Source organism: Heterocephalus glaber, unplaced genomic scaffold (genome assembly GCF_053883595.1).
Source record: "Heterocephalus glaber isolate CG9 unplaced genomic scaffold, H.glaber_assembly_v1.0 deba00001610, whole genome shotgun sequence".
Classification (NCBI taxonomy): Eukaryota; Metazoa; Chordata; class Mammalia; order Rodentia; family Bathyergidae; genus Heterocephalus; species Heterocephalus glaber.
The window spans coordinates 23,058,625-23,081,649 of NW_028258381.1; the positions used below are offsets into that span (position 1 = coordinate 23,058,625).

Genomic DNA, 23,025 nt, shown 5'->3' on the forward strand with positions numbered 1-23,025 from the left:
GTAATGCTGAGAGGTATCTAACTGCAGTCCTAACTTTAGGAGACACATGGATTTAAGGTCACAGACCCAAGCTGTGACCACCCCATTTTTCAATTCTTGGCAAAGGTTGGGGCAGAGGAGAAGATGTGGCTAGCTGCAGGGGAGTGGGCGTGTGTGTAAAGATATACAAGTGTCCACTGTACTAAACTTTCTACTTTCATGTAGCTTTGAAGATTTCTCAAACAAAATAAAAACAAGTGATCACACAAAAAGCCATTGGGGCCTTTCAGGGAGAGAGACCTTAAGCCAGAGAGCCTCTCCAAAGCTGTGGCACAGGTAGGAGGACAGATAAGATCAAGTGCTGTAGGTGTCAGGTGATAGCTTTACTCACTCAGTGAGGGTGGGGAGACAGACCCCGAGGAAAGTGCTATTCCAGTCCCTTAGAGACCAGGTAAGGTTGTGCCTGGGGCCTTACCAACCTGTGGACATTGGGGGCTCCATAAAGCTGGGTACTATCAACTAAAAGAAGCTTACTGGTCTACCCGCTAAGTCCTCAGTATCCGTCCACAGCCACTGCTGCACTCTTTTTTTCTGGCACCCTAGAATAACCTCCCCATCTTGCATTCACTTGTCTACTGAGGGAGAGGGCAACCAGGGCAGCCCAACCACTTATGCTAGGAATCTAGCCTTCCTTAAGACATGGGTCAGCCTGAGGCACCTGTTCTGGTCACTTGCATCCCAAGCCCAGTGTCCTGCCCCTTCTCCACACTCTGTGTCCTCTGTGACCTGGGTTGTTGCAAGAAAATGAAATTCCTAAGACTACACCAATGGAAGTTCTTGCAAGGACTCTGAAAAAATCTTGCTACTTTACCTCATGAGCCTGGTATTCTACCACTTCCATTTCTCTACCATGGAGGAGGTGGGAGTGAGGTCTACAACAAAAACACAATTCTGGCTTTTCTAGAATTCATCGGATCTCTATGCAAGTGCTGGGAAGGAGCCTCTGTTACCCGGTTTGGCCCTCAGTCCTCTGGGTAGGCACTGTTCCCATTCACAGGTGGCCAGGGCTTGCTGTCCATGGCTCATCTGCCAGATACCTCAGTCCTTTTGTGGAAGAATCCATGAGAAAACACTTCCTCATATGGTGTCTCAGCTTATCCTTGTGACTTCTTCCTGGTGCTCTGTTTTGGTCTGTGGATCAAACGAAACTCTATTTCTCCCCACCAGCCTCTCATAAAGCACCAGACTAAGCCAAGCATGGTGGTACATGCCTGTAATCCCAGCCTCAGGAGGCTGAGGCAGGAAAACCACAAGTTTAAGCATACCCTGTTAGCCAACATAGCAAGAACTTATCTCAAAATTTTAAAAAGGGCTGGTGATATGGCTCAATGTGAAGACCCTTGGCTCAATCCCTAGTCAACAAAAAGCACCAGACTGTCACCATCCATCTATTCCTTGCAGGAGTCCACATGGTCATGAGATGACTGACTGGTTGGAGTAGTTTGTGGGTTCCTAAAGACAGGGGCTGAACAACCTTGGTCCACTGTGGGAAGCACAACCATGCAGGGAGGTACTTGTCCCTGGAATGCACCACATCTTTTTGTATCCCAAACATGGTTCTCTTTCCAGAAGGGCTTCCGCTGAGGACTCAGTGGACAAAGTCCCATTGAAAGCACAAAATATCTGGGATGCAGGGTCAGTGTAGCCTGGGAAGTCTTCATTAGGGTAAGTACCTTCTGTCAATGGCATTTATCGAACATGAGTAACAAGAAAGACAGTATGAAGGGAGCTCGGGATACAGAGTGAAGATAAAGGCTTACCTCCCCCTGGAAGCTCTTCAGCAGTGGTGCTACCTGCTTGCGCAAATCCTGGAGCGGGAGAGTGAGTCAGCAAATGGCCCATTGGAGGAATAAAGAGAAGGGAAACATTGGTTAGGATTTCCTAAGAATTGCTTGGGGTTCTGTGCTGATTATCACTGCATAAAACCACCCTGGCTCCTCCTCCTGACCTTCACTCCTAAAATCATCAACAGTGCCCACTCCAGAATTTACACTGGCTTATGTAAGAATACTAGATTTTATTTCTGCTAAGTCCTGGTTGGAATGTGCTAAGGACTAAAGTTTTGCTGTTGGTCTATGTGAGATCACTGACTTAGAATAAAATAATGTAGGTTTGATGCTGTTTCTGAGATGGATTTAGGCCATGGTCCCGAAATTTAGCAGCTATTTTGTGCACTGTTAGTGGGAGATCCAGCTTGTTCTGAATCCATGTCTGATGCAGTTAGTCACTAGGAATTTTATCCCAAGCCACCAGGTAACATGGGGGCATCTTGTAGGTATGTCTTTAACTCTTCCAGAGTATTTTAATTAAAATGAAGTAATTGGGAAAGTACTTGAAGAGGGCAATTTCTTCACTGACAGTTTCAACACAGAAGCCCCATTTCTGAGCATAATCTATGTGTGGGATCAGAGTCAGTAGGTCTGGGACTAGGATCAGGCAATAACAATTATTTAAGCTCCAAAGCTCACTTTATGTACATGCCCAGTTGAAACTGACCAGTACTGATCAAGACAAACACATCAGTCGATCTATGACATGGGGAGAAAATAAAGGTATTATTCCAGAAAAACAAACCCAATGCTACAATTAGACATAAGAGGAAAGATAAATTTGAATCAAGCCATAGTCTCACAAGATAGCCAGGAGGCCACTTAGCTTTTGGGGTCATGAAGCTTTCTCAGAATTCAAGGAAAGCTACTATCTTGCTCTTAGAGAGAACTACAAATTATTCTACTAGGGCCTCCCCAAGAGCCTGGTTAGGGAGCCTTGCCCTAGACTATGTTGTCCCACATGGGACCACCAAGCACATGTGGATATTTGTAGCTGACTGAGACTTAATTAGAAAGGAATAAAGTTAACGAATTCTGTCATACTGGCCACATCTCAAATGCTTAGTGGCCCTGTGAGGCTGGTAGATCTTGAACATCTTTATCGCAGGAACCCACTAGACAAGGTTGTCCAATGAGCTTCTGTCATACATAACACACATTATTTTGTGTCACAACCTGGTGGAAACATTTCATCAAAGAAGTACTATAAGGGCTGGATATAACTAACTTGCCCAGCATATGCAAGACTCTGGGTTCCATCCCCAGCAAAACACACAGACACAAATCTATTATTTTCCTTTTCCTTTTCCATTTTCTAAAGAATACATTATTAAATATGACACCATTATTTCCTTGGAAAAACCCAACAATTTGCTCTTCTACTGGATGGTTTTCTGTCTTTCTACACCAAGTTTAAGGACAAAAAAAAATCGGACTCTTTACCAGTCTCAAATAAATAAAATACTCTAAATATATCCATGTTGTGATGCCTGGAACCTGTGAATAAGTTAGGTAACATGGTGGAAGGAATGGACTTTGTGGGTATGACTAAGCTAGGAGCTATGAGTCTGGGAGATGATCTGGGATCATCCAGTTGGGCACTGTGTTATCACAGTGCCCTCACAAGAAGTGGGGAGGAGGGCCAGAGTCAGGAAGGAGATTTGAGGATGGAAGCTGAGGAGGGGATGATGTTGGGACACTGGCCAGAGAATGTGGGCTGCCAGGAGAAGCTGGAAAAGAGAGACAGATCCTCCCAGAGATTCTGAAACTACAACTCTGCCAGCATCTTTGTGTGAGTCCAGTGGACCCCACTTTGGATCCCTGACCTCCAGCACTGTCCCATGATGGATTTCTGTCATTTGAAGACACTACGTAAATTGCTACAGCTGCAATAAGAAAGTAAAACTTTTGCTCCCTTTGGCAGCACATATACTAAAACAAAGTAAAACTTTCCTTTGGTTACCCCTCTGTACTCTAAGAAAGGCCTAAACCTAACACTGAAAAGGAAATTAAAAGAGGACGTGAAGGGAGAAGAATGATGGGAAGTAAGATTGTCTGATCCTAGTCAGGGTCTATGGCAAAGCCTATGCTTTAATCAGGAGGAATAAGCCACACTTCTTTGCAAGGGACTTGGTGGCTACAGGCAATGATGCAGGAGGCATAAACACAGGTGGGTGTACTATGTGTGCCTTGGGTGCCCTCTGCCCCAGGACCCTGCTTTTCTGAATTGATAGCAGGTGGCCTCTGATGACCCTTCCTTCAGTTACTGAAAGAGGGACCCAGGGCTCCAAGATGCCTAGATCAAGATAGGGCAGAAGTGGAAGCAGCCAGGACTCACTATCTCAGGATATGCTTCTGGGCATTTCACTTTGAACTCTACAGTCGGACTGTGGTGACAGTCAGGAGTGCATCCTCTTCCTGTCCAGTCTGGAGCTGTGGGAGGGCCAGGAATGGGCTTTATCTGTAGCATCCAACATAGGGTTGGGCACTACTTTCCTGAGGGCACTTGGGCTCGGGAGAGTTTACAACTCAAGAACAGAAGCTGATTGTATTCCACCCCAGGCCCCATGTTCCTTTGCCCAGAGGGGCTACCTGGGACCTTTCTGGGTCATCCCATCCCACAGTAGTCGCAGCACCTCACCTTACTATTGAGGAGGCTGCAGGTATGGCCAGGGTTTGAAGCAGGGCACTCTGTGATCTGTGAACTGGCGGGGGGAGGGGGGTGTCCCCCTCAGGCAGCAAAAAGACCAGCCTAAACCTTCAGGCTGGAATCCTTGCCCAGAGCACCAATGAGCCTGGGTTACACCTCACAGAGCATTTTTCTGTCTTCTCTATGCCTACAGTGGGGCCTGGAACATAGAGGGACTCAATGAGCAGGAAATCAATGAATGAACAAGTGGATAAACAAACAAGCTTTCAAAGTGAGTTGAGAACCAGCAGGCAGATCAGCCCACCTGCAGAAGAGCCCTTGGAGCTGGGCTCCTGGTTCCAAGGCAGCTCTATCCAATAAAAACACTGCCAGGCACACACATGATATTTCTAGTAACTATATTAAAGACACAAACAAACATATGCATTAAAGTTTAATTTCATTTCACACCATACATCCCAAACACTATCCTTTCACATGTTGATAAGGTATTTTACATTCTTTTTTCCCGTTAAGTCTTTGCAATCTTCTATGAGTTTTATTTTACACTTAAGTACATCTGTTTTGACTGACCACAGGTTAAGTGTTCTACAGACACACATGGCTGACGGCCACCATCCTGGTAGTTTATGGCTAAGAGATGCATTTGGAAATCAGGGCTCTCCTAGGACAGAGCAGCAGGGGGTGGTGACCCATTGCCCTGCCACAGGTCACAGGAGAGGAAAGAACAGGCATTGAGAGAGGTAGAAGAGAGCAGAAAGAATACAGGGCTAAGCAAAGGGAAGTTTACGGGGCAGGAAGCGCCTGTATCCAATGCTGGTCATGGAAGTGAGGACCAGGTTAAGAACTGGATATAGCCCCTGGGGAGCTCCTGGCAGCTCTAAATAGCTTTAGTAGGGGGCAAAGGGATAGGAACCAGCTATAGCAAGTATGCAGAAGGTTTCCAAAAATCAAAGCTGGGGAAAGGAGAGAGAGAATGTAGACAAGGTCCAGGAGCGCCAAATGAGTGCTGGCAAATGAATGCTGCTACATGCTCAACTCAGACCCATTTTTTCTACAACACTCCTCAATATGAGGGACTGGCCCATTGTACAGATAAGGACAGCTGAGGCTCAGGATGGAAAAAGAACTTGTGTAAGTTGACATAGCTGGTAAGAGTTAGGGTTTGAACCCAGCTCTCTCTCCAAGGCCTGTGCCACAGCCAGATGGTGTAAAGGACTCAATCACTGTGGCCAGGTGAGGGTGTGGGAATGACATACCGAGGCCACCCAGGCAGCAATGTGGTGGCATGGGAACAAACCCATGTATTACTCTAGAGGCCCAAATTCAGAGGGGAAATGGTCAAAGGTGGATGGAGTCTTGGAATGAGAAAGGCAGAGGACAGAGAATTTGGGATCACAAATTTACAAAGGAAGGATAGAGAGCTTGACGGAAATGTCTGTGTCCAAGGCAAGGTAGGCCATCAACAGTGCTTCCTACCAGGCTCCCTCCAACTCTGCCAACCTGACCCAGGGCCAGCATCATGACAGCACCAGCTCTGAGCGGACAAAATTACTTCTATATCCTACGTCAGAATTTCAGGAAGGCTAAAGCGCTATGCTTCTCACGTCCGTAAAGCAAGCAAACTCCTTTTAACCAACTTGCTATAGTTTAAAAGTCATTTATTTGAGCATCTGCACATGTCATAGTGGACCTACTGAAGCAAGCTTTTTGGTTTTAAAGCAGGACGTGTCTGCACACGCACACAAACACACACACACGCACATATTTAAAGATTGATGAGGAGAAAAACCACTATATATTCACACATCATACACAAACTGACACATATGTGCTTTAAGTTGCCAGCTAAAAGTCACTTGTTCTAATTTTACTTTTGGCAGTTTAAGAAATTCCTTATCCAATTCTGCTGTCTGCAAATATTATCTGGGTTTGTGCTAAATGAGAGAGAGAGAGAGAGAGAGAGAGAGAGAGAGAACCACAGATGCTCAATTCTAACTTGTGGGACTCTTTGCTATTGGTTAGCAAGGACATGCCATGATTTATTATCTTTGTATAGCAAATGCCCTTGGCCATCTAGTGGCCCAGGAAGCACAGACTGCTGCTTCTTCTCGTCTTTGTGTCCATTCGCACTCCCCTCACTACCATCACCAGCTGAAGAAAGCAGTGTTCGTCAGGCTGATGAAAACCACACTGGAATGGGTAGTCATTAGATAACTAACACACATTTGAAATTCTAACAATACTTTAAGGTTACACTCAAGCCAGTTACAGTTTTTCACTGATAGCAATTTTCTTCAATTCTGTACCATCCGCTGAGCAGAAAGCAACAAACATCTTAATGTGTAGAAAGTGATGTCCTTGAGATTATTAATATCAGGTGTCTGTTAGCAATAGACAAAATGGCTCATTTCAACCTCTCCCTTGAGTACATAGCAAATAATAAATAATGTTTATACAGAGACGCCTCTATGTGAAAAGGAGTTTCATTATTCTCAAAACCGCTGACTCACAACACACATTTTAGATCAGAAACTCCAACAGCAAAATGCTATTAAGGCATTTCATAGGTAATGAGAATTGGTAGAGAAAAATCACTCTAATTTAAAAGCAAAAGAGAGACAAAAACCACACAGTTGCCGGGTAATGCTCAGCAGCACCTGTGAGGTGCAGGTGGGAGACATGCACACGTACTCCCTGGATGCTCAGGGTGTGGATTTTGGCTTTCTGTCCACTGGGGGTATCTAGGTGATCTCATGAAGGACCTATCTCCTCTCTAGGACCTTGGGCTCGCTGGCAGGCAAGGCCAGGCAGAATGGCGAGATGTGAGTCCCAGAGTCATGTGCCAGATACAGAGCTGGTGACTATCAGAGCTGTAAGCACTGTCTACCAGGGACAGTGATTCTGGGATTGTTTGTATTTGGAATGACAAGGGGATCAAAGGGATCAGCACAACACTGCATGTAAATAAGAGGTGGCCGTGAGGTACAAACACATCTTTAGAGTCACCTACTTTATAGACATTTGATATTCTGGGTTTTTCTGGAGTTTTACTGTGTAGTGACTCAGGTGCACCTCTGTAGGACAGCTCTGCCGAGTTGAAGACCTGTTGTGCTCTTGGTGTGCTTGACCTCTCTGGTGGCAGCCAGTCCAAGATGGCTCTCACCTCTTCTTCTTCCTTGGACTCAGTTCACATTTTCTTTGTGTTTCGGTGGCACAGGGTTGGGTGGGGTTCAACCAGGCGAAAATGTAAGCCTGATTTGCATCCTACCAGGCCCCAAAGCAAGAAGATTCTGACTTGGAAATGTCACTCTGTAGCATATTTCTTTTTTTTTTTTTCTGTAGCATATTTCATTAAATCCACCACTAAATATAAGCTGTACCATTATATTATGCTACACTAAAAAAAAAATTGAAATGTCCCTGATTATGATACTCACCCTGAGTTTGAAGATGGTAAAGCATATAAAAACATTAAGTATAATAGTTAATAAAACATGGTATACCACAAAATGAAATAAAGTTAGAATAAAAGGTTCCAAGTATTTTTAAAAACTACAGTAGTCTATATTTTAGGTATTGTAGTCTTATTTTTTAAAAGGGCCCTTGTCTTTTTGAGATATATACAAAAATATATATGAAATATGATTTTTACATCAAACTGATTTATAGGGAGGAGTAAGAAGTGGGAAGAGGGTGGTGGCAGCTGTTACAGATGGAGGAGGAGACTTTGGGAATTACAATACTATTCATCCTATCTGGTGTGGATTTGAAATAGAAATATTTTTTAAAAGTGGTTTTACTTTGAAATACACTGAGCCTCCAGCTGAGCAATCACATAGGACAGGCAGAGAGAATTAGAGTGTGGGGTCAGAGATGGTCTCTCTGAAATCACAACCTGTGAGCTGCTCAACTGAAACTGGAAACATCAGGGTCATTTGGCCCAATCTCCTGCCCGAATGTCCTGGCCATCAGACTGGGCCTCACTGTGGGATCCGTATTATTCACTGTGCTGGGGAACTCTGATACTCAGTGGAAACGGGTGCCAAGAACGCAGTCACTAGTAACAGTTGGTGAATAATTCAAAAAAGAGTGAGAGAGAGATTCAGGGTGACTCCTGTGGTTATGTCACTCTCATTTGTTTTTATAAGGCACCTCCTTCAATAGGAGACCAAGCAAGCAGCTCCCCATGTCCCCAGCTCTGCCCTAGGGACAAGCTGTCCCTGAGAACAGGGAAGCTTGGAATGGCAGAAGTATCTGCCCCTGGGCCCTGTCCATCCTCCAAAGGTGCTGGGGCTTGGTTCTCCCTACAGCCCTTTGTGTTGCTACTCTGCCCGCTCCCATGGGGCCTTCTCAGCAAGACCCTGGCTCCTGGCCTCCTGGAGGACCCTCTGGACAGCAAACATCTGGCAGTTGTTCTAAGCGTTCATCAACATCTCTAATGCCATCTATTTCATGATTCACATCATGCAAGGGACCTCCTAGGAAACCCTTGCTCCAGAGAAGGAATGAGATTCTCATATTAGCCACTGACAGCATCCCCCAATCTACACAGCCTACCCCCAATTCTAAAGCTCTTCATAAATACAAAATACAAATATTCAGAATTCAGATTATTCCAAATGCTAGGCAGGAGCAATTTAAATGGAATACCGTCCTTTGAAATAAAGACACTCCTGTAAAGATATTTTTAAAGAAAATTGCAAAAAAAGAGGTTAATTTGAGAAACTGACTTCCCCATATATAAATGTAAGAAAAGATAGCAAATACAATACTAAATTAAATATAAGTATAGCAGTTTTACAAAACTACAGCTTCTCTAAAAAGTAATAGCAAGCTGGGCTTGGGGGTACATGATTATAATCCCAGCACTCTGGGAGGCTGATGTAGGAAGATCTCAAGTTCAAGCCCAGCCTGGGCAACTTGGTGAGGTCTTGTCTCAAAAGAAAAAAATAAAAGGGCTGGGGATATATCTCAGTGCAAATGGCCTGGGTTCAATCCCCAGGACTGGGGGGAAAAGGTAACCAAATGTTGATTTCTTTTCAACCAGGATATTTAATCTAACAAATGATGGGAATCCTTTTCCACAACTGAAGGCACACTGTACACAGGTATCTAGCTACTGATTCTTCATTCCATGTCTGTAAGATTCTAGGTATCCTGTCGATGGCTAAATCCTCACTGATAAAGAAAAATACACAGAGCATAGTATCTATGATCTTACTGATTGTAATAAACAATCTGCCTTCTTACTAAGCAATGTCTTCTAATAATTTCTATGAATATATGTCCAATGTATGAAGGTCCTGGTAGGGCCAATGAGAGAAATCACAATTATCTGTGAAGGACAAATTGTTCTTAGTACTTATTCCCTGTATGTCCCTTAAAATAGCTGTGATTCAAAGGTTGGTGTTGTGGTGTACACCTGTAACTTCAGCTACCTGGGGGGCTGAGGCAGGAGGATTAAAAAAGTTTAAGGCCAGTATGGGCAACATACTAAGACTGTCTCAAAAAATAAAATAAAAAGGGTTGGAGGTTGGGAGTGGTAGGGCACCTCTGGGTTCAATCCCCAGCACGGTGCAGGGGGTGGGGTGGGGCTGTAATTCTTCTTTGTTAATGTACACAAGAGCTCAAGTTAGGTGTAAAATTTTCAAAACAGGACAATATGTTGTATGATGCCCAACTGCAGAGCTCAAGCTAAAATACAGTTTGGTGAAAAGTGAAGTTTCTCTTTGTTCCAGGATGCTGGAACCTTCATCTTCCATCACGTCATCCAAAGATGACTCAGGCAGCTATTGATGGGGCTCCGGGCCTTTGGTTGCTTTTATAGATGAACACAGACTCCTTCCAGTCTTCGGGACAGGAAAGGGTAATTGTAAAAGGCATTTAAACTGGAGTGTTAAATAAAAAATATCTTTCTATACCACAGCAGACAGTAGGTCCTGGCAATTTCTCAAAGATTTTAGTTCACAGATTTGAGAAAATTCCATTAGCTTTAATTATTTATCAGCAGTCAATTTAGATTACTGTTCTTGACCTATTTTCACAGTGTATGGGCCACCCAGCAATAGAATAAATGAATAGTCTTTTTCTGCAATGGTTGATTTTTCTGAAATAATAGAAATCTAGTTTAAAGAAGGAATGAAACCCCAAACATGTAATTACCACAGTATAGGCCCTGCCATGCTGCCTTTGTTGCAGGATAAAATGCACATCCTTGTGAGTTTTTTGGTTATTAAATAAGATTATCTTGAAAGAGATAAACTCACTCATGCTATAATTTCTTCCCATTTAAATTTCTTTGCTCCATTTAAAACATGTTCTGTGTCCTGGCAGAAAGTCTCTAATGCTGATGGATATGGTTTTAGCACTGTCTAAGCTGTACTATGGAAGGAGACCTTTGTGGAGCCTGAGGGTGGCGGGAGGAGATCCCAGGTATGTGTGTAGGGTTTAGGTATAGGGAGAGGGTCAGCAAGGGGCACCAAGAACAGAGGCCCCTGGGTTCCCAAGTAAGAGTGAGTCTGGAGGATCCACTGGCCAGTGAATGTTAATATGTGTCTCAGAGTAATGCCAAATTTGGTCAGAAAGTGATGGAGGCTTGTGATGGTGCACAGGACATGAGGAAGGGCAGATGTGAGATGTGCAGTGGCCACAACATGAAGGCAGCCCAAATGCTGGGGCACTACTGTCTTCCAAGTGGGCCCTGGAGACTTCTGGCTCCCTCAGACCCTGTCAATGGTCCAGGGGGCCCAAACTACTTGATACTTGCCTTTCCCATGCATTTTCTAGGAGCTTCATTACCTGTAATGACATCTTCATTATGACACTGTACAAAAACTGTTTACATCTTTTACGTGGTTAATGGTGATAGATACAACATACGCACATGCACACACTGGGGTGAGGGGAGAGGCTCTCCATAGCCCTCAATTTTTTTTTTGCTTAAATTCTTTTATTGGTACATTTTAGGTATACAATACGTTTACATTTATCTATGTGTGCTTGTACCTATACATGCTGTATCTTGGTTCTTATTTTTTCCCCATTCCCTGTGCTCCCTTCACCCCCTCCACCCTTCCCTATTTACAAAGACTTTGTTTCCATTTTTTCCTTTTCTCATAATTTTTCCTTTCCCTTCTTTCCTTTCCCCTTCCCCTCCCACTTCCCCTACTCCTTTGGACCTTTTCTTCCTATTTCAAATTATCAATTATTCGTTTTAATCATTTTAATCTTTATTTACACTTTCAGTTTCTCACACTAGAGAAACTATTCGGTATTTACACATGTGTGTCCTATTTATTTCACTTAAGAGTATGGCCTCAATATGCATCCATTTAGCTAAAAATGTCTAGTTTCTCGTTCTTTATGGCTGAGTAGTATTCCATTTTATAAAAAAACCACATCTTTTTTATCCAGTTTCCAGTTGATGGCCACTTGGGCTGTTTCCAAGCTTTAGCTATTACAAACTGTGCCACTATAAACATGGGTGCACATATACTGCTGTGGTATGATTCTTTAAATTCTTTTGGGAAGATACTCAGCAGGGGAATAGCTGGGTCAGATGGGACCTCCAGTCCTAGTCCTCTGAGGTATCTCCATACTGATTTCCACAGTGGTTGCACCAGTCTGCACTCCCACCAACAATGGAGAAAGGTTCCTTTCTCCCCACATCCCCACCAGCATTTGTTATTGGTTGATTTTTTGATAGCAGCCATTCTTTCTGGGGTGAGGTAAAATCTCAGTGTTGTTTTCATCTGCATCTCTCGGATGACCACAGCGCCCTCAATTTTAAAGAGTTCGAACAGCTTCAGAAATAGCTGCTCTAAGGAGTACAGTCTTGGAGCCAAGAACTGCTGATTGTCACAAGGCCAAGGCTGTGCATCTACTCTAAGGACAGCCCAGACAGGACAACTGGCAACCTCATGGGCACCTAAGAACTTGATGTCCCCTCCTGGGAGGGTATGGAAGCACTGGCCTTTGCAGTATGAGTTGGCATCACTGCTTGTAGCCCCAAAGTCAACTTCCCTGGGGTGGGGACTTCATGCAGGACAGCTGGTGGCCAGAGGGCCAGTGTTGGTAAAAGGGAGGAGGCAATCTCTTGCTATTTTGAACAATTCTCTTAATAGGTCTGATTTGCCTTTAGGCCTAATTTCAAAAATATTCTTCTGGGTTGCTTTATGAATAAATGCTCACGTCTAAACCTCTAGTTTTCTTTCAGAACCCTGAAAATATTGCTACGATTTTGTCAAAAGAGGGGAACCACACATCAATACATGGGATTTAGTTTGTTCAGAAACCATTTCACCATTTACTACATGCTCTGAATAAGAGTCACAGTCCCTGCTCTCATGAAGTTCATGTCTTGGTGACAGTAACCCAGATCTAGGTTCCTAAGAGACAGTGGGTGGCACTGCATCGAGGGTAGCCACTCTGTACTAGTGGAAGGAATAAATAACAGAGTTGCTCTTCCCACACTGAGCACAAGCTAACCCTTCATGGAAAGGGGACCAAACAGAGGATGGGCCTCAAGGGCGCCTTTTCCCCCTGGGATTCTGAAACCAACCAGGAAATGTGGCTCATACTCTCCCAGACAGACCCGCTGCATAATTTATTTGAGACCCTAGGCCCTGCTCACATTCAGACAAATGGTTATATAAAATTAGAATGCAGAGTAATCCTTCTGCTTGGTACTTTTACTTCTAGGAATCTATCCACTGGAATAACCAGAGATGGAAGTAGTGATTTATGTATAAGAATGTGCAGCATGTTTAGGATAGTGAAAAATCAGAATCAATGTGGATTCCAAGAGGGGATTACTTATTGAAGAAATTTTAGCAAAGCAATACAATGGCATATTAGGTAGTTGGTTAAATTATTTTTCACCGCATCACTAATACTGTGGAATAATGCACATGATTTCCATTTATCCACCAGACATTAGCTGGGGAATTTTATGTGCCCTCTATCACTGACATAGGGTTCCTTCCACTGTGAGCAAAGCCAGTGTGTTCCTATACCTCCTGGGCTTCTGGCCAATGTGGCAAGTTGCAGGTCAAATCACTAACCACATGGAAAATGTTAAACTGCACTGGTGCCACCAAGAGGAGGCAGGTCTGCCTCAGCTAGCAGGGATGGGGCACCTGAGCCACATTTGAGGATGAATTAGATGGAGGGGGCACCATAAACTGCAAAGCACAAAACATGTTTGCAATCTAAGCTCAAAGCTATGACTAAACATATACACAGAAGTTGAGCAGCCCTAATCCAAAAATCTGAAATCTAAAACATTCTCAAACCTGCAAATTTTTGAGTACAACACAGTTTGGATTTCAAATCAGGCAGTCACAGGGCCGGGGATTTAGCTCAGTGGTTCCGCCACTTGCCTCACTAGTGCAAGGACCTGGGTTCAATCCCCGGTACCAAAAAAAAAAAAAAAACCAAAACCTAAAACCAGGGAGTCGGATGTGAGGGCAATCTGGCTGTGCCATCTGTCACCCCACTGATCGCCAGGGTTGATCTGGCTGATCTGGCTGGCTACGCAGGTGTCCCCTTCCTCCTTCACTGTTCAATGTGTGTCCCTCTGGAAGCTGTGCGCTCAGTCCAAGAGGTGACCACTCCCAATAGAGGAGGACCGTTTCCTCACTCAGGGCTATATGAGTAGCTGTGCTCCCCTGCTAGAACCTCAAAACAAGCTCTCAAATCAGGGAGTCAACAGTAAACGCTGTGTAAATATCCCCAAATCTGAAAAACTTCGAAATCTGAACTATTTCTGGTCTCAAACATTTTGGATAAGGGATACTCAGCCTAGACATGCTTTTGGCATGAGTGACAAGAACAACATCAGCGTTAAATGACAGAAGTATCTAAGTGAATGGAATTATGGCTTACTTTTCACTTCCTTGTCTTTAAATAAAACGTATCCTTTATTTATTTATTTATTTGTTTGTTTGTTTATTTATTTATTTATTTATTTTTGGTATCAGGGATTGAACTCAGGTCCTTGCACTTGTGAGGCAGGCGGTGGAACCACTGAGCTAAATCCCTGGCCCAAAATATATCCTTTTAATATAAAAACTTTTAAAATTGAGAGTGGGGATCAAATGATATTTCTAAAAAGACTTTAATGTTTAGAGAACAACTGAGTTATCTGCTTGGTAGTTGCTCAATGATGCAATCTCCATGCACTGGCATCCACATGACAGACCATGGCATTACACAGGCTATGCACAACCCACAAAGAAAGTAATGCTGCACCTGCTAACACACAGCTACTCAATACACACTTCTCCAAAAGACAGTTATTTTATAAGTACTATAGGTATCAGCAGGAAACCTGCTAGTCCATTATATGTTCTACATTTTCCTCATTTATATAAAATACTATGGTTGATTAGGGGAAAAAAATTCCCATGCTACAAAACAGTATATAAAGTATAATCCTATTTGTTTTAAAATATGTAATGCTGGGGTTGTGGCTCACTGAGAGAGTGCTTGCATAGCATGCACAAAGCCCTGGATTCAATACCCAGCATGGGGGGAAAAAAGGTAAAATTTATGAGTAAAAGAAATAAGATGAGAAAGATCTAAAGCAACATGCTAGTCTTCATGTCTAGGGCTGCAGGTGATTTATTACTATCTTCTCTATGCTACGTGCTTCATGTGATATGCAAATTTCCAGAATGAACATCTATACTTTTTATCATCAGATAACCAAGTCACAGATCTCAGGGAATACTGAGACTTAAAAACTCATCTCAAACCAACAACTAAGAGGCAGTGATGGTCCCCATACAGGCCCTGTGTGAACACAGGTCTCTTCTGTCCCTAGAGAGGGGATGTTGGTACTTGAACAGGCAAATCACACAATAAGAACAGATCATGCAAGGAGATATGTGACACCTAAAATCAGATTTTAAACACACTTCTTCCCAGTTTAGTCTCAGTTTCCTTTGTTCCCCCTACCGAATGCCTTACTTCAAGTCCATTTGTGTGCAACTAGCTTCCCCAAAACTAAGCAGGCAGAAAAAGAACCCTTTTGTCTTAGCTTCACCATCCGCACATATTGTTTATTAATATTTACTAGCTTCACAGAGCTGCCCACAGGAGTAATTAATAAAAAACGATGGGTAAATCTACTTGCAGACACAAAGCACATTGCAAATGTTCTCTCAAGATGCTTACTCAGACACATGCATGGAATCGAGGCAGGATTCACACAGGGTATCAAGTGGCCCACCTGCAACCAGAAAGTTCATGCTTGTGGGGTCTAACAGGGCCCTGATGATATTTACATGCTTTTCTTTTTTTCTAGAAAATACTACAGAGCCAATGGCATAAGAATAAGTTCTAAATGAAATTATTTACTCCATTCAGATTGTCTAAGAAATATATATGAGGGGCCGGGGATTTAGCTCAGTGGTTCCAGTGCCTGCCTTGCAAGTGCAAGGTCCCAAGTTCGATCCCCGGTACCAAAAAAAAAAAAAAAAAAAAAAAGAAAAAGAAAAGAAATATACATGAGTGAATAGGAAAGCAGGGTATTTAAACCTTTGAAACCAGCTTTTATATTTAATGATACTCAGAAGCCTCTTAATGGGTTATTTCCACCTAGCAAGTGCGAAGAAACAAAGTCTTCCAGAGAAAGACATTCTGACCCTACTCTGTATCAGCTTCCCAAAGGCAGACAGGAAGGGGACTCAGCTTCAATGCCACCCAAGGAGCCCTCTGGCAGTTCCAGACAGTATTTACCAAAAACTTCCAGCTCTCAGAGACCCCCGAATTCAGGAAGCAGAGGTTCAGGCACAGGCACAGGCACAGGCAGGAAGAAAAAGTGCACTCACTCTAGAGTATGTCAATCATGTTCAAGGTCCAAGAAATTTCAGATTCACTGACTTTTCACTCTTGTTGGGCTGTGAAGCTCAAAGAGAATAGTCCATCCCTTGGTATTGGCAGGAGACTGGTTCCAGCCCCACCACTCTCACCATCATGTTGATAACTAAATTCTTGGATGCTCAAGTGCCTCATAAAAAACAGCATAGTATTTATATAGAATCTATGCAAAGCCCCTATATAATATGAATCATCTCTAGATGACTTATAATATTTGATACAATGTAAATGCTATGTAAGTAGTTATAATACTGTATAGTTTAAGAAATAATGACAAGAAAACAGTTTGGACATGTTCATACAGATGGAATTTTCCCCTCTAATATTTTCAACCCATGGTTGGTTGAATTCATGGGTGGAGAACTAGTGGGTATGTGGGCAACTACATAGAGCCCTCACAAAGCAGTAGGACAAGTTTAGTTCTCCAACAGAAGAAAGCTCTGTTTTCAACTCTTTGCAGGAGGATCTTACCAGAGGCATCTTGAGCTCAAGCTCACTCATTATCCTCTGTATCTTCCCTCTTAGTTTCTTACTTCTCCTTGGCATATACATGCCAGGGACCAGAACAGCTGAACCAGCCATAGATCAGAAGTTGCCAGACTTGAAAGAAACATAGGACTAGGTGCTCCTCCATCACTCTGTACCTGGAAATGGAGCCACAAATTATACCTAAGCTTCAACACATGAAAATGAGAAGAGTCTATATAGAAGTCCATCAGTCAGAAAAGCACAGATTGCAATCCTTCTGGCAGGGGAGGAGAGTGATTAGTCACTTGGTATATATGAACCTGGGCCTACAGAAAATTGCTAATGCTGAGAATTATGTACTTTGGTAGAAAAAAATGGCTTGAAAATACTTTTGAAATTCTTCTTGCAATCTTTCTCAGGCCTGTTACCAAGGCATAACTTATCCAGTCCTGGGATTTTCTTTTGAATACACAGAATGGCTTCTCTGCTGTGAAACGATTTAGGAAAGAAATACAGTTGAAGACATTCTATATCTCTTGGCTGGAGCTGCTGGCCCTGCTAGATGAATCATAGAGAAGTCCATAAATGTCAAGAGCATTTGCCCAGACTTCTCTTTTATTACCATATATGGCAAATATAGATCTATTTATCTGTAACCGTTGTGACTTTAGCTTTAGCAATTTTTGTACCTTATTGTCTTTCTTAAAAATTTCTCTTGATCTACAACTCAGACACACAAGCCAGCGCACCCAAGGACAGTCCTGATATTCGCACCCAAGGACAGTCCTGGTATTCCTATGCCTGGACTGGGTGTGGTACAACAGCAGAATGTTTACACTGGTTAAGTATCTGAGGTAGGTCAAAGTCCTGAGCTATTTACTTCCTCACTGCATCTAGCTGAACAACTCAAAGCAATGAGGATTTCCACAGCAATTCACCTGGACAAGTTTCTTCTTCAAAGGACTGTGTTATCACATCCTCAGGATTGGCTGAAAAACTGGTTGGTGCTGATCTTTTTCAATATATTCTTTAAAGAGATAAATACCAAAACATTTTTAGGCTTCTAGAAGCTCACTGCTGGTGAATTCCTCGATGGGGTAAGACACAGTTTAAGAATTCTCTGGGGACTGTTTACTGCATTCTTTCATTCATTAATTCATTCAATAAATTTGTACTGAGGGTCAAACTTACAAAGATAAACAGCCTCAGACTTATCCTGGCTGCCTCTAGGACATGGAACACATAGGGACACGCATGTGCTGGAGGTGGCTAGGAGCTGTCTCTTAACGACCCAAAGCTGTACCGCATGGGACTCCAGCCAGAGGCTGCAATGAAACTGGTTATCAGTCTATCTTCTGCTGTTACTTTCATCTCCTCCCATGTGACAAGTGTAAAATTTTCAGCTACAACCTTTAAAAGATAAATGAAGAAAACTGGCTGTATGGTAAGTATATAGTCCAAACATTCAGCTGTCTGACCTAAGATGTAAACCTAGATGTGTGCACAACCTAAGACACGAAATTCCATCGGGGTATCCCTGAGACTCTGTCTAAAAAGGAACTCTGCTGGCAATGTCCAAACATTTGGTAGACCGCTGAAAGGCCTGTTTATAAAAGCAAATGATGTAAAATCAACAAGCTACATTGACAAACGTAATCTGGTGAAATTATTTTTGAATGCCCCTTACTTAGACAAATTCTTTCTACAGTGCAAAATTATCTGGGCCAGGGCTGGAAGAGGGTACGTATACACATACATACATACATAAACACACATGCATACACATACATATAAATAAAAATTGATGTAGGCAAAATAATGACTCCCCTACCAAATGAGAGGAGTCAATCTGTGTCCTGCCCTCTGAGGTGCCAACTCTACCTGGTAAGTTCTCTTACACAGAGGGTGTTAACAATAATAAAATACAGAAGAAGCCATCTTTGTCTCCAAAATCCTATCACCAGCCTAAGAGAACAGCAAACCTGACCAAGAAGGCATTTCTGGGTGATACTGGAAAAAGGGCTTTGGGGGCAGATAAATGACAAAATCAGAATGCATCCTTTTCCTACTATACCCCGTCCTAAGTGCAGGGCTCATTAGAAGATGATGCACTTCCCTCCTACTTAAAATTTGGCAGGCATAGGGCCAGGGATTTAGCTCAGTGGTTCCACCACCTGCCTTGCAAGCGTAAGGACCCAAGTTCGATCCCTGGTACACCCCGCCCCCAAAATTTGGCAGGCATGCCATCAGAGGAGAGGGGGTAGCTCAGGTGTGCTACAAGATGATATATCCAGAGAAGGGTTCTAAACAAAAAGACTTTCTGAGGGGTCAGAGAAATACAGTTTAGTAAGTGAAAATAAGCTTTGGGCTGAGCTGCATGTGTCAGAATGGTCCTTAGATGAGCTAACTGCTGTGCTCACGTGACCCCTTGGGGCTCCACCAGTAATTCACCTCTTTACTATGCGAATCGGCCTTATGTATAGCTTGCATTTCAACAGGCACACAGAAATGTTTAATACCTGCACATAAATGCACAGATAGCTCCATCTCTACTTGCTCCCCTCTTCTTCCTCCTACATTAGCATATATACATGTAAGGTCACCGGGGATTTAGCTCAGTGGTTTCGCCACCTGCCTTTCAAGCATAAGGTCTCAAGTTCGATCCCCGGTACCAAAAAAACCCCAAAAACAAAAAAATGTAAGGTATAGAACTATGTATGGTCTGATAAGAAACAGATGCACTATATTGTACATGATCTAGATTTGATTTAAAAGATGCTATGCACTGGTCATGGTGGCACATGCCTATAATTCCAGCACCCTGGGAGTCTGAGGCAGGAGAACCAGAAGTTGGACCTCAGCCTCGGTAACTCAGTGACTGAGACCCTGTCTCAAAGAATAAAAAAGAAGTAGGGATGTAGTCAGTGAGAAGGCCCTGGGTTCAATTTTCAGTATTGAGGGAAAAAAGAGATAGTACGCACTGTTCAATCACCCTATAGATCTAACTTCCTCACGTAGGCACACATGCAAGTCTTTCTTACAAGTCCAAAATGACCTGAGTTTGAATCCTAGCTCTGTTTGGCAGCCGTGAGAAGTTAGGTTGCTTAATACATTTTCACCTTTCTGGACCTCAGTTTTCTCTCCTCTTAGGACAAATGTCACTTCCCCTATCAGGCCTTTCTTTGATGTGACTCAATGTATGTGTGTACATTGTAGGCATCATGTAAATACTTTTGAATGAATGCAAAAACACAGCAGGTGCTCGGTGTAGGTGCTTTTGACAGTAATGGTGACAATGACATTATTCTCTTCCTACACATACACTACTCAGAGTCCTCTAACCCTCAAAGTCTTCTACCTGGTCTGCACAGTGTCACAAGAAGCTTTTCAGGTGGTCTGACCCTACCTACCTGCAGATCCTGTCAGCTAAGATGCAGGCCTTCCTTCCCAGGTGCTCTGTCAAGGGCCTGGCACTGCCCTGGTACCCTCTAGATGCTGCTGACTTCTGGGTAGCCAGCAGATCCCAGTAACGCTGCTCCTTCAAGCTATATGTGGGACCCTGCTGATCCCTTTGGCTGCTAATCACGGAGAAGATGGCTTTTCACAGACAGAAATTTTCAGAGGTGATCTCCTATGTTAGCTTGTGACTAGCAAAGGTATATTCTAAAGCTACTGAGGACCCCAATCTTGAAGACCTGTCTGTCCTCCTGTCTGATTCATGTGGACTACAAATGCCTGTCCCACAGCTCCTGACTACCTATCTGGGAATCAGGCACTGGTGGCAAGGAGGCCATTCACCTTGCTTCTGCTCTTTTGAGAAGTCTCCTGCCCTCAGGCTGGAGTAGAGGGACCTTTCGTATTTGAGCTCCCATGTGTGCTGGAGATGCTGTCTATGTGTTTTAACATGTACCACAGGGAGATTAAGCTAAGCAAGGCATACCATCCACCAAGGCTCACTAAAATGATGCCTGCTAATCTTTTAAATGGCAAGAACATTATGCAACACAAAAGGAATCTTAGTAATTCTAAAGCTTTTACTCAACAGAGGAAGTTTAAATTCATAGAAACACATACTAGAGATAAAGAAGTCCAAGGCAGTTGGCCAATCTCTGTGCTACCCTGCTATGGGAAGCAGAGGGCCCTTTGGTAGGGAGAAGGTGTAGAGGATGGAGCCAGGGTTTGAGACCTGGCCTGGTCCTATTGCACCTGGCACTGGCACACAGAAGCTCAGCAGCTCCCTGGCTGTTTAGAGCGACTTTTTCAGACTCCTGAGAACTGATGCCCTATGGAACCTTTCCACAGCATGCACATTAGGGTGCTACCTAGGTCAGTGTGCCCAGTTTGGGTGACAGGCAAGGGCTGGCCATATGTTGCAAGAAGTCTCAATGCTCTATCCATGTGGTTGGCATCACATTCAGGAGTGCAGACTTACCCTGCTGGGTATGAGGGATATTGGAGCTCAGAGAGATCGTGCCTTTTGCCTGAGGCCACTTGGCTATAATGCAAACTGAGGGCCTGCTGGTGCCAATGCTGCTATGCCACACTATCTCTTAAGCTGTATTCCCCTTGGAAGTGCTATAGCTAGCAGGGTATGCCAAGCCTCTGAATGCTCAGATTCAAGCTAATCACTGGGACCTGCTGGAGCATGTGTGTCATAGGTTCCCTGGGCCTCTGTTCTGTCCCCAGATGCCTGAAACTCATTCACAGTGAGCCTGGACTATGTGAGTGATCTGGAAGAGCTCTCTGAGGAGCTATACTCCACTGTGTCCACCAAGAAACACACAAATCCTGACAAAAGATGGCTATGTCATGTCCTGATTCACCAAGCTGCACCTTGGTCTCTCCTGTGGAAGATATTTTGTTCACCTTAAATATACAATTTGATAGTTGGCAAATGTTAAGTCCTTACATGTACGTGTCCTATTCAAGGGAAAGGAAGGAAGGGCCATGACCCCAGCCATGGAAGTCCACAGCACAGCATCACTATCACTCATGGGGGGACTATCATTTAAGGGGGACTGAGCACTGGTCATATTCTGACGGGGGCGGGGGGGGGAAGCACATACAAGGTATAATTACAAAATACAATTTATGTTTAAATGAATGATAGGATAAGTGTGTTTGAAGCAAGGGGGAATATTTTGAGGGGAACTCATAGCAGTATGTCTTTTACTATATTGTATTTTGTGATCAACCCTTAGCTCTTATATGCTGCCCCTTCAAAGTCCACAGAAGGAGAATAAAGATGTACACACAATTAGTGGTACGGGGAAGGATGGGAAATGTGCCAAGAGAAAGCCACCAATCCAATATGACAGGCCAGAAGGACCTGAACAGGGCAAGGTTTGGACACAGAGGGTGAGCAGGGAGGGAGGGCTTTGTAGGAGACAGGGAACAAACAGGGACTCAAGAAGCGAGCTGAGGCACATTCAAAGAAAAGCTGGATACGGAATGGTGGGCATGAGGGCCCAGGGCCATGCATGTGCGTGCATACACGTATGGCAGAGAAGTCATACTTGGTGACACTAGTCAGTCTTTGAAAAGGACCAGTAGAAGATTGAAAATGCATTATCTAGGGGGTTCTGAAATTCCTTTCTGATGCTACTAAGAGTGAAGCTGTCTGTGATACAGTGACATTCCACTGACTAGGTACTTTGGGGCAGAAGCCTCCAGCAGGAGAGCAAATGAGGGAATAAGACCTGCAGGATCCTGCCCATGACAGGCAGCAGATGAACCATCCCAGGAGTCTGTAAGCCCTAGCTAGCCAGCTGGGTGCAGCCAGCTGCTGGTATTTTTATGGCCCATGAGCTAAGAATGGTTTTTGTACTTTTAAATGGTTACATTTAAAATGGTAATGTAAGTGCCTATATAATATTCCTACTTTACCTTTGGCTGGGCCAAGCCTAAAATACTTAGTGTCAGCCCCTTTAAGATCCAGTGTGTGGACCCCTGACCTATTCTCTTTATTTCTTCCTCTCTGTACTTGTCTCATGCTCCTGTGGGAGGCAGAAGGGTAGCTACAAAAGGGATTCACACGAGGAAATCAGGCTTTGTGGAAGGAGCCAGGCTTTGGGGCCAGGAAATCACAGATTGTGTCTGAGGACATCACTCTCTACCTGTGTAACCTGGGCAGGAGTAACCCTTGAGCCTCAG

The 23,025-nt window shown here is 43.6% G+C and overlaps 1 protein-coding gene and 1 pseudogene across 22 annotated transcripts in view; both read right to left on the reverse strand.

The window, feature by feature from the left end:
* The window catches only part of LOC147822646 (coiled-coil domain-containing protein 181 pseudogene), a 29,619-nt pseudogene extending 27,826 nt beyond the window's left edge, over positions 1-1,793 (reverse strand). Inside the window, exon 1 of the transcript XR_015445268.1 lies at positions 1-1,793. This exon is cut by the window's left edge and continues 27,826 nt beyond it. The product of XR_015445268.1 is annotated as a coiled-coil domain-containing protein 181 pseudogene (transcript).
* Cux1 (cut like homeobox 1) overlaps positions 1-23,025 on the reverse strand; it is a 374,970-nt gene that overhangs the window by 194,024 nt on the left and 157,921 nt on the right. For 18 of the 21 annotated variants that reach the window (XM_004840130.4, XM_004840131.4, XM_087195785.1 and 15 more), the window contains one exon: positions 1,800-1,847. The exons of the other annotated variants lie outside the window; for them this stretch is intronic. In XM_004840130.4, coding sequence (XP_004840187.1) covers positions 1,800-1,847 — 48 coding nt within the window. Of the gene's footprint in view, positions 1-1,799; positions 1,848-23,025 lie in introns of those variants that run through there. 21 annotated transcript variants of the gene reach the window in all.